A 16,515-nucleotide genomic window follows, 5' to 3' on the forward strand; every position below is an offset into this window, starting at 1 on the left:
ATCACAGTCATGTTATTTTGTTTTATTTGTAACTGTGTGAGTGTCAAATGACAGGACATGTTCTCAGAATTCAGACAGTGGTATGTTTGATGGAGTCTTGTATTATGGGGAAAAAATCATAAACAGAAAGCTTGAAACCAACATGAGAACCCAAACAATGAGTGGGAGAAAAGAATAAATGATGCCAAACAAACCCAACAGAAGCAGTCACAGTAAAAGTCCTACAGATCCAACAGATGCCACTGCCGCCTCTAAGACATTCACTGGAAAACCGAAAGGCAGCAGAGGATGAAAGAGAAAAAAATAAGAATAAAAGAAAGAGATGCACATCTCCACCTCCTCGGCACTCCAGGTGACCTTTCAATAGACTGTTATCAGCTTATTGGCTGAACATCAGTACCTCCTCCCAGCAGATGTGGTGGGTTTTCACTGGTGGCTGATCCTGGAACAGTTTCTGCCCAGCCACATTAATTCACTGCCACACACTCCCCCACACCCCCAACCCCCCTTACCAGGTACCCTCCAACAGGTGCCGTCATCTGCATCTAAAGGTCCGCCCCACAGGTTTGGCACACGACCACGCAAGTCAAACCTGGACCAAAGGTATTACTCCGCCTGATATTATTCGGTTCTCTTTAATATTATCTAATATAAATTACTCTTAAAAACATGTGAAGCAAGATGCATGTGTCTGATAAACAGGAATTAGGCCCAATGAGTTCACTGTGACCATCTTGATCAATCATTCTCTTTAATACCGTTTATTCTGTTCTAGCATAAGAGATGCCATTGGCCATTTAAAAAAAGAAAAGAAAAAGCAAAACAAGATAGAAAGAAAATTTCTTTGAAAAATTATTGTAAAACAGGTTTTTCCCCTATTGCTCGCTCGCTTCCGTGAGTGGAAAAGAAGGCGGAAGGTAACCATGGTCTCATTAGTGCAGCAGAGTCTCAACCTCAGTGGGGCGTCTGGTCTCAAAATGCTGACGGCCATAAAACGGCCACCCTGCTCCCTTCCTGAAATGCTCACATCTCATTGGGCATGTCCTCGTGGTCGCAGGGGGACAGGTCTCCATTGGTGGTCACTGCAGAGTTGTCCTGGTAACCGGGGGGCATGAAGGCTAAAGCGTAGGGATAGATACCATGGCAAGACGCACGGTACGATTCAAGAATTTTCTCCTGCTGCGAGCCCAGACTGCCGTCCCTTAATGCCTGGAGTACCTCAGTGCACGTCTAATATTCACACATACAAATATGAGAGTTGTAGCATCACGCTTTTCATGAGAAATATCACAAATTTATACGGTTCTGTTTATGGTTATTGTACCTGTGTGGTTCTGCCTGTTAGGGACTCGTTCAAGGAAGTAGCCAGCTCGGCAGCCATCCCCTCAGAGGACGGGTCCAGAAAGACCATCATCTTAGCAGCTGCATACAACAAAAAGGCAGATGCTAAATGAACAGCTAAAAGAATTTAGTGGTACACTCATGCTAAAGGGTTTCACAGCAACAAAGCAATCAGAAGTAATTAATATCTGGTCACTTGAGTGAAAGTGGACATTGAATTTATGAGCAGCAATATGATTGAAAAATCAACAAAGAGACTGCAGACAGTGATTCGTTGCCTGAAATGGTCTGATACAGGAACCCAGTAAAAACACCAAAGAGCAACCAACAATACAGTGAGACTGTGACCTTAAGTGATTTAATTGTTTCAAGTATGAACAAAGCTTTAATGGTGGAATCATTTAATCTCTTGATTAAATGACTGCGTAATATTTTATGCAAAAATAGCTATTAAAATGAAAACAAATACGATCTTGCATAATGAAAACAAGGGCATGGAATGGAACCTTTAAGCAACGAGAATTGTTTGGCCCGACGGTGGGAAAGCGGCTTTAGAACTGAATCCCAAATAGAACTCAGTCTTCACGAGATATATATTAGGGTCTTGTTGACTGTTGTCAATCCCCTCCACTCTATGAAGAGTCTATAGTGGTTTTCCAAAGTTCTTTAACATCATAAAGTGAGTACCTGCAACTCTGTGTGGTATCGAGTTTGCATGTTTGCTCAGGAAGTTCTTGTTGAAAATCTTGGGGTCACTCTCGCCAAACAGTTTTGTGATCTCCTGCTTCAGAACCGTCTGCACTGCTTCCGGCATGTCCTTACTGTCTGACACTGAAAACAGACACAGATCTTATTGTTCCTGTATGTTTTCTGTCCCATGTGAGGAAACGATATGTGCCTTTATGTACCTCCTTTGAAGAATCGCACCAAACACTGGTGGAGCCAGGGGTGATCGGAGTCCAATGAGTAAGCTCTCTTCACTGACTGCAGCATCAAAAGATACTTCTCTACAAACACAAACACACATTATGAGTTTTAAATCCTGAAACATTATGAATCACTATGTTCAAGTTCATCAGTATGCTCACCTTTCCTGAGGTAGATCTCAAAGGCCAGCAGATGCGTGTCTATTTTATTCTTTACCAAGTTCTTGAGAGGAGTCAGGAACTTAACCGCTTCTTCTAGAGGATTCTCAACCTACAGGCAGAAACAGCACCTTCTGATGAACGTAATCAAAATATTTTATCCTGTAAAGTACAAATGGCTTTGCCAACATACACACCTTTGCCAGTTTTTCTGGTATGAGCTCTTCTTTAGGTCCTCCAATCTCCTCCTCATCCTCTTCCTTTTTCTTCTTTTGGTTTTTTAGCTGTTTTTCTTTTTCAGCATTCTTCTTTTCCTCCTCTAACTGGGCTTTCTTTTGGGCACGTCTCTGTTTGTTGCGCAATTTCTTCAGCTCTTTGTCCGTTAAGTTGGCTACAGAATAAACAATTGTTAAGAAAACAAAACTATTTTTTTTCCCCAAAAAGCAAGGATGGTTCTCTAAAGTTTGAATATATTTTGTGTGCATGACTGTACCATTGTCGGCTTGCGACTCCTTGTTGTCATCGGAGAGCGGGTTATCATGAAGGCTGAGGTAGATCTCGATGGCTGTACGTGCAGCCTTGAAGTAAAAAGGATGCATACGCAACACGTCCTCTAAATTGAGCAAATCGACGTAAGAACGCAACGTCATCTTCCGCATACAGTATGTGTGGAAGTCGAACTGGTCATCCGTTATCTCCACAAAATGCTGTTAACAACAAATGATGAAAGTGTCAGGATATTTTCATTTATTTATGATTTAAAGCCATGTCAGCAGCAATGGCTATATTCATAGCAAAAACAATTAAACTGCGTCACTCAATTTAATAAATATTAACCTACAGATTTAGCATAGAGCTATTCACCATGTCAGTTTGCTAACTACAGCTGAAATTAACATGTGATAGTATCTAATTCTGCAAGATTTACCCTCTCAATTTCATGGCACTTCTTCAGCGCCTCTCCATATTTGTTCAAGGACTTGTAGGCCAGAGCACACTCCGTCTGGAACCACATGCACTGCATCTCATTCAGGTTCTCTACAGCAGAGGTTCCTTCCTGCAGGTGATAGAGATTGGATACATTCAGACTGATGTGTTTTTGATAATGAGACACTCGTGGAAAAATGAATGTGAGATTAAAAGGTCATTATGGAAATTGTAGGGCATGCAAGTCCAAACTTTCATTTACAAGGGACAAGTGAATTATTGGTTAAATCGTTATCTGTCAACTGAATTCTTAGCAGCCGTTACTCCAGTCTTAAGTCACATGATCTTCGGAAATCATTCTAATATAATGATTTAGTGTTCAAAAACATTTCTTAACTTAAAAGGTGCTGCATGTAGGCTTTTGACTCTACTAAAGCATAACAATACCATAATATGTTTGCAGATATTTAAGAAACATGCTAAGTTAACATACTTGTTTATCTGAAAAACAATGCTACAGTCAGTAATTCTCCTTTGAAAATGTGCATTTCGGGCCGTAATGTCTGCATCTGTTTTGGTTTGTGAATCCCGCCCACTGCCAGTTTACCCAATTGTATTTCGGCACCCCGGGTTGCCAGTTGGCGGAGAAAACAGCGTATTTCATGTCATTCATCGTCATGTGCGCTCGTTCCTGTTGGTGTCCTTAATCTGGCATCCTGTGTGTGTCAAGTCTGAGAAGGAGGGTCCAGGTGAAAAAAACCCTCTCCGATATTTTGAATTTGACCAGAAATACCTAGTTCAAGCGCTAGGTGTCAATCCTACATACAGCACCTTTAAAATCGAAACCTAGTGTAACATTATATAAGTCTTTACTGTCACTTTTGATCATTTCAATGCACTCTTACTGAATAAAATTATTACATTCTTCTGACCATTTGAACTGTATAATATATGTAACACCTGGTGTTATTTTAAGTGTGTTCTCACAAGCATGTGACCTTCACCATACTAACTCGTGTGAACTTGGAACACATCTCTTCAGCCTCTTTGACAAGTCCAGCCTTGAGCAAATACTTGGCACACTTGGAGTTGATGAAGCGGTCAGCGGTGTCCAGAGCCTGAGCCTCATCCATCCAGCGAGCAGCTTCACGGATATTACCTGAATGCTTTCAAGAGAACAAGACAAGGAAAAAATGTCTTGAGAACATTTTGAAACAATGTAAAAGCGTCTCACTTCTTTTACGCCAGACTGTTTCAATGACCTGAGTGTGCTTTACCTTGTATATCTTCGCCTTGATGAGGAAGAGCTCTATGAGTGTGGGGGTGCTTTCAATGGCTGCGTTGATGTATTCGAGGGCAAGCGTCTGTTTGCCAATATGGTTGAAATGCTGGGCCAGGAAATACTGAACCCACAGTAAAGTAGTGGGCGCCTCCATTTTCCCATCATCTACAAATTCAGCAACATGTCCACAGTGAGAACACCACCACTGTCATCCGTCATTAGAATCGGTTTACATGTACTCACCATTTTGGTTGAACATTTTACAAGTTCTCAAACTTTTTTCAAAGCCCACAACTAATTCCTCAATTATTGCTACCTGCAGAAGACAGGAACGTGTTATTAAAAATGGTGTCTGTTCTTATATGTTAAAGTCCAGAAGAAACTTCTACACATTTTCTTGATTATATTGCCCTATCTCACCTTGTCTTTTTGATGGTAGAGTGATCTCAGTGTGGTAAAGACAGGCGGACATCCTTTGCTGAAGTTCATCCTCAGGTAGCGATCCAAACACTCTCTAAACTTCTCACCTGCGAGAGCCAAATGCGGTCATACACACGGACACATTATGAGAGCATAACAGTTCTATTGATTTGACAAGACTGGCGCTGACCTGTGAGGAAGTTGAGAGGAAGTCTTCTTGGCACCAGGCCTTTAGGATACTTAACCCAGGCATCTTCATAGATTTTCTGCTTCTCCTCGACACTCTCTGAAAGCAGACATCGAGTAAGGGACTAACAGACATTAAAATCAGCCAAGATTTGCTGTGTTCAGAAGAATGTGTATTTACTTGGTTTGAGTGCTTTCTCTAGCCCTTGATAGTAGCTCCAGTTCTCAGGGTTTCTCTCCAGCAGTCGGTGGTAGACCTCCGTAGCTTCACCAGCCCGATCTAACTTGAGGAGCAGCTCTCCTACACACATAGAAACATACGTAGCTTTTAAAAAACCGTGACACCAGACGATAAACAAATTCAAGACTCACACAGGGATGCCAAGTCAGAGATATACAATTAATATTAAAATTCTGTTATTTAGTTTAATGTAAAAATGCATTACCATTCAAAAGTTTAGGGGTCAGTCATTTTTTTTTTAAATAAATTAATACTTACAATTAATAAAAGGACACATTAAATAAATGAAAACTGGCACTACATGTGTAATGTTACAAAATATTTATTTTGAAAATAAATGCCGCTCTATTCATCTATTAATTTCATCCTAAAAAATTAACAGTTTCCACATTCATAGCAGTTTTCAACATTAATAAGAAATGTTTTTTGAGCACCAAATCAGTAAATGCAGCCTTGGAAAGCATTAGAGTCTGCTTCCAAAAACAAAATTTGAACTGTAGTTAAAAAACTATTATAAAATAAATACATTTGAAAATGATTTAATTGCTATAAGTGAATTTCAGCATCATAACATTAAATTGTTTACCATTAAAATATGAGTATTCATTCTGAGATTTTCTAAAGATTTAACAGTGTTATTATATATTAATTTTTGTTTTAAATATAAACTAAGGCTACGTTCACACTGTCAGTTTTGGAGATTGACAACCGCATTTTCTTTACAGGTGTGAGTCTCGAAATGTCCTATTCACACAGCAGCTTACAGCTGTGTTTAGAATACTGTCTGTATGAACGTGCAACTGGAGTCAAGCCCGTATTCCTTACCAGTAACCATAGCGACAGTGACCAAAGTAAAATCGAAGATGGCGACGTCCATAAAACTGAAAGTCTTATCAATTTCTGACACAAGAGTCCAATCGAGCCGCGAGTTCATTCGTCAAAACTTCATTAACTGACAGCAGCTTTTAAATTTGGGTGGAGAGCGGTGCCTTTGAATCGCGCGGATGCATGCAGAACACAAAACTGACGGGAGCGGCTCCGGTAAACTGATGGGATCTAAAAATTTCAGATGACACACAGCTCATTTCTCCGTCACTGTAAGTTACCGAAAACACATGAAAATACACAACACACAGTAGACGCGCGTTTGTGCAGCAGAGCGGCTCTCTCTCGTGCTGTATGGCATAACACAACTAGTTGTCCAGTCCTGTTCCGTTCTCACAGCGCTTGTATTCCGAGAATGTGGTTGTGAGTCCTGAAAATTTACAGGTTTGAGTTCGGTTACAGAATGCGGTTGTCACGCCCGTAAAGAAAAGAAAAGTAAAATAACCGTTAATAAACGAACTGTGTGTGAACGTAACCGTATTAAGGACTCAAATACAGGACTGACAACCGTATTCTGCTGCTGTGTGAACATGGCCTAAGTGTACATTAGATAACAGCAAACCAAAGTAAATGCAAAAACCGGAAAAATTTGAATGCACAGATAATCATCAAATCAGCCAGAAAAAAAGAAACCCTCTAATATCAGGCGATAACCAATATATACGCATACAAAAAAAAACCCCACCTCGTGTCTCCTCTACAGCCAGTTTGTCACATATCTGTTTTTCATAGTTGGTCAGGTGATCGAGGGCTTCTTTGATAAGCCCGGCCTCCCTCAACAGCTGATTCTGATAAAGCAACAGCTCACTGTACTCGTAATCCACTTTATCTGGAGATGTCTGAAACACAATCAACAACAAACCTCAGTAGCATCCAAAAACAAACACTCGGCGGTATCCCCAAGTAAGCTGTCTGCAACAATAAACTTAGTTTAGATGATAACTGACAGGAAGCACTGAAAAAAAAATACCTGTTGCGTTTTACGGAACTCCTCCACGATCTTAGCTGCCATCTCATAATCTTCCAGAAGGTGGTACGCGATGGCATAACCGATCCAGGAGGCTCTTTGAGCCGGTCGCAACTGCAGTAACTGGTACCTGGTCTCCTGTGAAAGAGAAAATTATACAAATTATATTATGACCACAACAATTTAAGTGAAAGAATGACTTTTGGGAAAAAAAAAAAAAAGAAAAAAAACAGTATTTCTACTGGCTTGTTCCCTGGAACATAGTAGTTTCTTGACACATGGAAGCACTTACATTCAAAATAACTTACCCTGTAACCTTCGAGGTCTCTCATTTGAATCTGCAGCAGTGAGAGATCTCTGAGGATTTGCAGATTGTCTTTGTCCCATTTAAGAGCATTCCTGTAGCACTTGATGGCCTCGTCATACTTCTTATCTGAGCGCTGAAGCAAACCATAAACATGCCAACCTAAAGAGGAGTTAAGGACTGGAAACAGCACTGCACCTAGGGCTGTACGATTTGGTGGGAAAATAATTGAATGACTACTTATGATAAAAATTGTGACTGTGATTTAAATGCGAAGTTTGAAAAGGAAAAAAACTCTGGGGTATGCTGTGCTTGTTTGTAGGGCTGCACAATTTGGCCCAAAATTATTAATAATTTTTAAAAAGCACACATGTATTTAATTAAATCACAGTCCTCGCAATTTGACTAGGCCATATCAGTTTTCTTTTGATTAATCGTGTTGTACTAACTGCACCTATTCATTAAATTATGCTGTGAGGTTACACGTTCTGTACAGTTGCAAGACATCTGAAAATAAGAGTCAAAAAATACCTTAAACTGGAAGTCAATCACTAACAGCTGGGTAAAAGTATTAATATGTGCACAGAAATGACTTCTTTTGACAGTGCTTTTTAATGAATCCACTGACAGTGGAAAAAGTGTTAAGGATACAGACATGACTCTTCAGATCGTTTCGTAAGCCACGTCGCACTAGGTCATACGCCTCCTCCTTTCGGCCCAAGCAGTTCAGAGTCAGTCCTTTCATTGCAAGGGTCTCTGCAAGGTGGAAAAAAAGAAATAATTTTGTGCTCAACAAATTTAATCAGTCAAAATGATGAGAAACTGAACTAATGGATGTCCTAGAATGGTCTTGCCTCCATGTTCGGCGAACTTCGGGTTGGACAGGATTTGTTTGCAAAACTTGAGCCCATTTCTGTACTGCTTGTGTTCGTAGCATCTCTGCAAGACATAAAATGGAAAAAACACGCTAATAATTACATTTTCACTGCACATTAGGCAAAATGAAAATAGGGTTAAGGTGTGTCGTTAGCGATGTACATCTTCCTAACACTTCAAACCACCTTCAAATCCACACAGAAAGTAAATGTGAGATAGATAATTCCAATTACAAAATCAGGACACTCAGTGTATTATACAAGTGTGAATCACCTTGGGACTCTGTAGAAGAAACACAAAGGCTAAAGGAGTTCACAAACTCCTGCAAAGACATGAGCTGGATAATCAAGATATCAATGCCAGAAAAGAATCAGAGAAGAAAGCCGCACCTCCTGTCACAACGTTCCCCTTAAAGATCTGCTGCTCAAGGCTGGAATACACTACACGACTTTTAAAATCTGAGCAGATTTTAAAACACTAGGCATCATACACTTACCCACTTTTTATAAACAATCACAGAGGAAAAACTGACCATCATACACTAAGTGACTGAGGATCATACACTACCAGACATTACGATCACAACAAACTCACGCAGAAATGTGCTCCTCAATGTGTCTTCTAAAATCGGCTCAAAATATCAAACATCTCTGATATTCTCCAACTGGATGGAATCATAGTCTGAAGCTAAGAAATTGGCGACTCTGACAACCATACACTACACAATTTTCTGTCAAGTCAAATCTGCAGACTAGCTCTGACTTTTGGCAACTAGCTTAAACTTGTTCAAACTATAAATTCGGGTGGAAAAAATTGTGTAGTGTCTTCCAGCCTTTACTAATGTAACTCTTATTAAAGTAGACAATATTGTTAAAACGCCTGTGGCAGGCTCAGAAAAAAGGCTATGGTAAGATGTTGATTATAAACAGATTCCGATCTACTTTGGTCACCACAACAGTTTAGACATCCCAGGAGAGCTGTCTGCCAAATATCAACATAACAGTAACGTGAAGGAATGGCCTCTGGGATAATCATGTTTAGGCACTGCTGTTGGCATTGTTATCATGACTGAAAAGTAATGTGTGAGTCTAAGAAATTAAATCACATTAAGGACTTCTAGCAATTCAAGCATCCTCCCTATGACAGAACAGAAACAGATGTTAGAAAACACAAATAAACCAACGTTAGATGACTTTGAATTTCTAACTTTGTATTCTGGAATAACAAAAATCAGGACTGTTTAACAATCAGTAAGAACAAGCATTTGGGGCTGTTTCATGACTGGTCATTAATAAACTTTACTAATTAAGAGCAGTTGCTAAGTCGAGTCACTATGACCTAAAAACTACTTCTTAAAGGGGTCATATGATGCGATTTCAAGTTTTCCTTTCTCTTTGGTGTGTTACAAGCTGATTGTGCATAGATAAGATCCCTGAAGTTGCAAAGACTAACGTCTCAAAACCAAAGATATATTCTTTATCAAAGTTAAGACTCTGCCACGCCCCCCTAAAACAGCTCATTTAAACACGCCCCCACGTCTACATCACAATGTGGAAATATTTGCATAATGCCACCCAAATGTTCACACAAAGAAAGGAGGCGTGGTTTCAGTAACCGCAGTAGTGTTGGGAGACACTGTGTTTCTAGGCGAAAGCAAAAGCACTTTATTTGACCTTCCGAAAGTAGATGCATTCATAGCCGTGGGAACATTTTATCTGGGGGGTGCTGGGGGCGGGGCTTGATGTTGCAGGACGGGGCCATGGTCGGGATTTTTGACAAAATTCTGATATTAAACAGCCCAAATTCTTAAAGATTATTAACGTACAAATGAAGACAAATGAGTTATATGCGAACCAATATATACTTCTGCTTTTATGACTTCAGTTCAATACATTTTTTCTTTAACATTTCTATTATTTAAGGGGATTTTGCTAAATAACATCCCTGATACTGAAACGTTTTGATCAGTGCACTTTGGCGAATTATCTCATTGGAAATAACAAAGTGCAGATATACATGCGATGTAAATAAGAGATTAAGTCATCATACACTGCAGACAACATAACTGATATAGCTTTTTTTGTGTGTGCTTACACTCACGCTAGACTGAATTCAGTGATATTCTTTGATAATATGTTCTTTGCTCACTGTATAATTTGTTTGCTGTTTGAATAATCATAGACATGCTGCGTTAATTAAACTTAAAATGTGTTTTTATTAAACATGATCAGGTTAAATACAAATTCTGATTTTATGTCATAATATGGTAACCTACTTGCCTAAAACGTTATGATGTGTGTGTAGTTAATAGATATACATTAGGTTTGTTTGAGCGCGTTTGACCAGAGACTAGAGCGCAATTAAACAGCTGTGCTTATTGTGATTGTTGAAAGCGTCGGAAGATGGCTCATAAAAAGGACGAGGATGGGAATGGTTGTTACAAGTCGGAATGTAAAATTACGGTAATATCGCGTGAATATTTCACATGAAATTCTGTCAGTGTGAGGGAGAGATGTAGGGACGCGCGCCGCGAGGCGCCCAAGAATAATACAACCGCACTAGGGTATATATTTCTGGTCTGTTTAATAAATAATTAATCCCAAAACTATCACAAAAATTAAGTATCTTGGGGATGATCGAGGGGCACAAGGAAAATCGCAGATCCGGCCCTGTGGCGGGGGGTGCTTCAGCACCCTTAGCACCCCTAGTTCCCGCGGCCATGGATGCATTTAGGAATCATTAGGATTACTTACAACAGAACAGCAATGCATTTTATGGACGACCGTTTCGTGAACCTAGGAGAGGAGGTAATTCTGACTTTGCTATGACAATCTGGAGCTTCTGAATCAGGGACTGTAAGTATGTTTTGTTATTTAAATATTTGCTGTTGGCTGTTCTAATGCAGAGTTTTGTGTGTCGTGTGTGAGAGACAGAGAGACAGGGTCACATCACAGTGGAGTCAGCTGTCTTAATCGCGGCTTGTGTGTAAATACATACGAGCATCATCACTGTATCTGTCACGCGACTCTGTTCCCCTTTCGAGCTTGAACTGATGGTAAAACTAAGGACATTATTAACTGTCTTTACATTTAATTTGAAAGATGAAGCTCGCAATTATGGAAAGGGGCATTACATTTCAGACTAGTGCTAGCTGTGTTCGGCCAATCACAATGCACTGGGTCAGTTGGCCAATCAGAGCAGACTGCGCTTTTTGGAAGGAGGGACTTTGTAGAAAATTATGTGTTTGAGAGAGGCGGGGTATAGAGGACCTACAATAATGTACAGTATTTGAAAAATAATGTTTTTTTTAACATTAAAGCACATCAACATATTCTGTTACACCAAATACACAAAATAATGATCTTTAAAAATAGCATCATATGACCCCTTTAAAGCACAAAGACTTTCATTACAAAAGTTCATCATTTTGATTTTTAAAACGATTTCTAATTGATCACTATCAGAGTAGGTATTTCACCAGATGTGTCCAGATGTGACAGCTGAACTGCCCAAAAACATGATCATAGGCCTAAATGTTGTCTAGGCAGACAGCTAACCAGGTTTTGAGACACAACCAACCTGTCAAGATAGTCAGTCTCCCACATTTTCTTTTGGTTTCTGTGTGAACCTTAAAAGTAAATTTGATACTTGATCAATTAAACCTGTATTTTGTGGCATAATCTTATTTAAGTCTCTGTAAAATTACAAAGTTTTGCAGCTTTTAGTAAAACCAGCTTTGCTACATGCTAGTGTCAGCATACAACAACACACGTTTTATGCTAATGAGCTACTATATGTTGACATATTTACAGTTATTTAAAACAATATATCCAGTATAATAATCAATATGAATTGACCCATCTTGCATTACACCCACTTTAGTCTAATCTAAAGCTTTCCAGAATTATAATGTCCCACCCTTGACATGACTAACAAATCATGATTCTTTTTTTAATATCATTTAATGATAGTTAATGTTAATGCATGATTTGTCCAGTTAGCATCTGACAGCAGATTTGAGGCGAAACTTACTAGTTAAAGTGTCAATAACGATGTATATAAATCACACTAACGTAACTATTACAACATTGCCTTCGTATGTATCATACTCTGCTATTATTTTGAGGTTAGTGTTGCTTTAAATTGATTAACTTTCATTCTGTTCACTTGTTAACTACCTCTTCCGATAGTCTGATAAAAGACTGTTCTTTTGTCACTTTAACAGCCTGATAAGCTCTTCTTGCACTACACATATATCTGCACGGTTTTGCTTTATTTAACTGGTTTGCACTCTATTCTGCCATGTGCCTTATGCCTCTTTATCTATCTCTTTCTTTATTTTTCTACAATGTCCTCATTTGTATATCTGTATAGTTGTATGTACATTTGAACAATACGTCACGACATTACTTTACTTTTACTTTACATATGTTTAAACTGTATTTATCTGTATTTGAACGTCTACTGTCAGTGTTTAATGTTAACTGTATGCACCAAGGGTCTGAGAGTAACGCAATTTCAATTCTCTGTATGTATGTGCCGTACATGTGGAAGAATTGACAATAAAGCAGACTTGACTTGAACAGTCTGTGACTAATCGATTCAAACCCGTGTTTTGGCATGACTTTAGTGCACGAAGCCCTCAAACAACACGTTTTTACTGGTGCAACTTTATAAATCGCCTTTGTAGCATCGTTTATTGTTTATTCCGTCCACACAGCTATCAAATCACTGATCTTTGCGCTTAACTTGCTAAGGCAGTTAGCTGCTCTGTGTCGGGCAAGTTCATCTGCTCTCAAGTGCGTGAACGTGCATGAGGTAATAGTCATGTTACGAGTATTAAAGCTCTCTGTTAGCGTGCAAAAGACTCCTAGGAGGTTTCTCTTGAGGCCAGCGGAGAGAGATCCTGGCTAAAATAGGAAAGGGGTTGACACACGCTTGGTTTCTATTATTAACAATCCTGCTTTCGTTAGCAGATATATTTCTCCCGACTTACCAATATTCTCTTAAAGAGAGCGTTCTCCTTCGGCGGCAGAGTTACCGAGGGCATGCTTCTTCTGCTTCGTGAGTACTGATCACCGTGACTTTGCTCTGATCATGAATCGGAAACCTCGATCCTCTGGCCGAATTGTCTGCCGTATCGTAAAAGCCCCCCTAACTTCGCTGTCTGGGGCTTCTCGCCTTCACGTGGTGACAGCAGGCCCCCTTTCAGAACCAAAATGGCGGCGCTGCTTCTCTCCGGGTCAAGCAGTGAACTGCGCATGCGCGGAGTGTACAGCATTTCCGAGGCGGGGATGAAAGTGGAAATTATAAAATTTTTAAATATACTATGAATTAAATATATAATTATATATATATAAAAAAAAGAAAAATATATATATATAGTTAAAGGATTTTATAGTGCTGCCCTGACGATTTTCTTATAATTACAATAAAGCATATTGAATGATGTATGTTATGCCGTATGAATTGCCGCCACTTGATGGCAATATTATCTTGGTTAGTATGCTGTTGTTGTGTTTGACGCTTCAGTAAAGGCTTGTGGGAGCCGTGCTTCTGAAAGAGCATATTTATAGGAGATAAACACAATTGTACTAATAAGCATATATTTATTTTGATGAAACAGCTACTCTTAAAAACTTACTGTGAAGAAAGTGTATAAACTGGACTAAACCTTTGAGAATTTGTGGATAATACTGTTTTAATAATAAAGTAAAAGAGGTTATGTGGTTTTACATGGCATGTATCCAGCTAAACGTGTTAGAGAGATATAATTTAGATATTAATTAATTAATAAATGGTTTTATGTACGCTCGAGTGTGTTTCAATATGTAGGATTGCTATGATCACAGAATGTGAGAGAAATAAAGGGGCATTAAATGTGATCGAATACTCTACTTGCCACTAGTTCATCCATTACAGGAGCCAGGAAAAGTAATCGAGCAAGGATCGCAGTTTGTCTGGGAGAGAAACGCTGTCAAAATGCCTCTTGGTCGGTTATTTTTGAGGACTTTAACTGTCAATAAGAGTGAGTACGACAATGCAAATTATACTGGGCGTACATTATAGACTAAGTACATTTCCTCGGTACATTTGTTTTATTCGCCTTATGTAAGTTAGCAAAGCAGTGTGGCCTGACCTTGCTTAGCATAGCAAGTCTAGCAACACAGCAGCCAATGCATTAGTTTCATCTCATGATGAATGCTTTTATAATGTCCATATATTATGTTTTGATTGCCATTTTCAGTTGTTTGTGAATTATAACAAAGGATAATGCAAATGTTTATTATTGTTACATTAATGCGAATGAAATCTAACAAAATGAAATATTGTACATAACATTTTAAATATTGGGAAAACTGCCACCAGTGGGTTGTATATTTGTGCTGCTGGTTAATAAATCAACTCGTATACAAACTAGCAAGTTACAAATTAGGTACCAAAACGGTTCAATAAACCAGACATTGTGTTAAATATAAAAGGATTTGAGGATTGCTTTTCTCTCTCTTTTTAGTGGTCAGCAGAAATGCCTTTATAGCTTCCAAACCGGATCCCTCCAAGCCAAACATGCTGAGAGTAGGACTGGCATTTGGAAGCACCGCTGTCTTGTGGGCATTGGTAACCCATTTTGAATGATCTCTCAAAAATACACACAAACATGCTTATTTGATTTTTCTAAACACACTTTCTGTTCCCCACCAGCTGTTTAAACAGCACAGCACTGATGTGCATGAGTACAAAACAAGGAATGGGTTAGAGTAATTCATGAAGCCATGTAAGTCTGTCCACTAATATCTCTTTATTCAGCGTTAGTGTAATTTGTAAATTTTGTTAAGTGATGCCATGCTAATGATGTAATAGTGTCTTTTTTCCCCTTTGTAGGGCAGCAATTGCTCTGTTCTTTGTGGATCTTCTGTTTTTCCTGTTTCCGTGTTCATCTGCTTGTACAATAATGTTTATTAAAGATGTGTATTTAACCTGCCTCTAGTCACTCTCTCTTGACTTCAGCAAACATGAGTTGCAGAGATATAATGTGACCCTGGACCACAAAACCAGTCATACGGCTCAATTTTAAGAAATTGAGATTTATCATATGAAAGCTGACTAAATAAGCTTTCCATTGATGTATTGTTTGTTAGGATAGGACAAAATTTGGCTGAGATAGAGCTATTTGAAAATCTGGAATCTGAGGGTGCAAAAAAATCTAAATATTGAGAAAATTGTCTTTAAAAATTGTCCAAATTAAGTTATTAGCAATGCATATTACTAATCAAACATTACGTTTTGATGTATTTATAGTAGGAAATTTACTAAATATCTTCATGGAACATGATCTTTACTTAATATCCTATGATTTTTGTCATAATAGAAAAATGTATAATTTTGACCCATACAGTTGTCTACTGCTACAAATACTGTATACCCATGCTACTTATGACTGGTTTTATGGTCCAGGGTCACAAATGTTGTTAAATATAAGGTATAAATTTGCTCCTCTCATTTAAGTCTAATGATATGGTTTATAAGCAAAACAATTACAGAATCGTGCTTGAACTTTGTCTATACTAATTAAGTAAATTCCTTTGGTTAATTCTTTCTTTTGAAAGCAACATTCAGTGATAAATAAGGACTGTTCCAAGATTCAGTTTTTTATATTAAATAAGTGAACAAGTGACGTGACATACTTCCAAGTATGGTGACCCATACTCTGAATTCGTGCTCTGCATTTAACCCGTCCAAAGTGCACACACACAGTGAACACACACACACACCCAGAGCAGTGGGCAGCCAATGCTGCGGTGCCCGGGGAGCAGTTGGGGGTTCGGTGCCTTGCTCAAGGGCACTTCAGTTGTGGTATTGAGGGTGGAGAGAGCGCTGTACATTCACTCCCCCCACCTACAATCCCTGCTGGCCCGAGACTCGAACCCGCAATCTTTGGATTACGAGTCCGACTCTCTAACCATTAGGCTACAACTTCCCATACATAAGAGTCAGGTTAAT

General features: G+C 38.9%; 2 protein-coding genes across 3 annotated transcripts; one reads left to right on the forward strand and one right to left on the reverse strand.

The window, feature by feature from the left end:
* Positions 1-2: 2 nt before the first annotated feature.
* Positions 3-13,763, reverse strand: LOC306883467 (N-alpha-acetyltransferase 15, NatA auxiliary subunit-like). 2 transcript variants are annotated; one of them, XM_079438750.1, is made up of 20 exons: positions 13,511-13,763; positions 8,493-8,577; positions 8,290-8,394; positions 7,643-7,800; positions 7,338-7,472; positions 7,053-7,206; positions 5,423-5,542; positions 5,246-5,341; positions 5,056-5,162; positions 4,879-4,951; positions 4,631-4,800; positions 4,367-4,519; positions 3,355-3,483; positions 2,920-3,133; positions 2,624-2,817; positions 2,430-2,538; positions 2,250-2,348; positions 2,029-2,172; positions 1,325-1,422; positions 3-1,230 (listed from the first exon to the last, which is right to left on the reverse strand). In XM_079438750.1, exons 1-20 carry the CDS (start codon positions 13,562-13,564, stop codon positions 1,024-1,026), a joined length of 2,604 nt encoding a protein of 867 aa, XP_079294876.1. In that variant the 5' UTR covers positions 13,565-13,763; the 3' UTR covers positions 3-1,023. The 2 variants fall into 2 exon arrangements, with proteins under 2 accessions (XP_079294876.1, XP_079294875.1); XM_079438749.1 differs by having other exon boundaries at positions 29-1,230; positions 4,358-4,519.
* A 669-nt stretch (positions 13,764-14,432) lies between these two features.
* LOC306883234 (NADH dehydrogenase [ubiquinone] 1 subunit C1, mitochondrial-like) lies at positions 14,433-15,496 on the forward strand. Its single transcript, XM_079438358.1, has 4 exons — positions 14,433-14,542; positions 15,029-15,132; positions 15,217-15,289; positions 15,397-15,496. The coding sequence occupies exons 1-3, from the start codon at positions 14,497-14,499 to the stop codon at positions 15,274-15,276; spliced, it is 210 nt and encodes a 69-aa protein (XP_079294484.1). The 5' UTR covers positions 14,433-14,496; the 3' UTR covers positions 15,277-15,289; positions 15,397-15,496.
* The last annotated feature ends 1,019 nt before the right edge of the window (positions 15,497-16,515 follow it).

The sequence above is a fragment of the Barbus barbus genome (assembly GCF_936440315.1).
Source record: "Barbus barbus genome assembly, chromosome: 17".
NCBI classification, from domain to species: domain Eukaryota; kingdom Metazoa; phylum Chordata; class Actinopteri; order Cypriniformes; family Cyprinidae; genus Barbus; species Barbus barbus.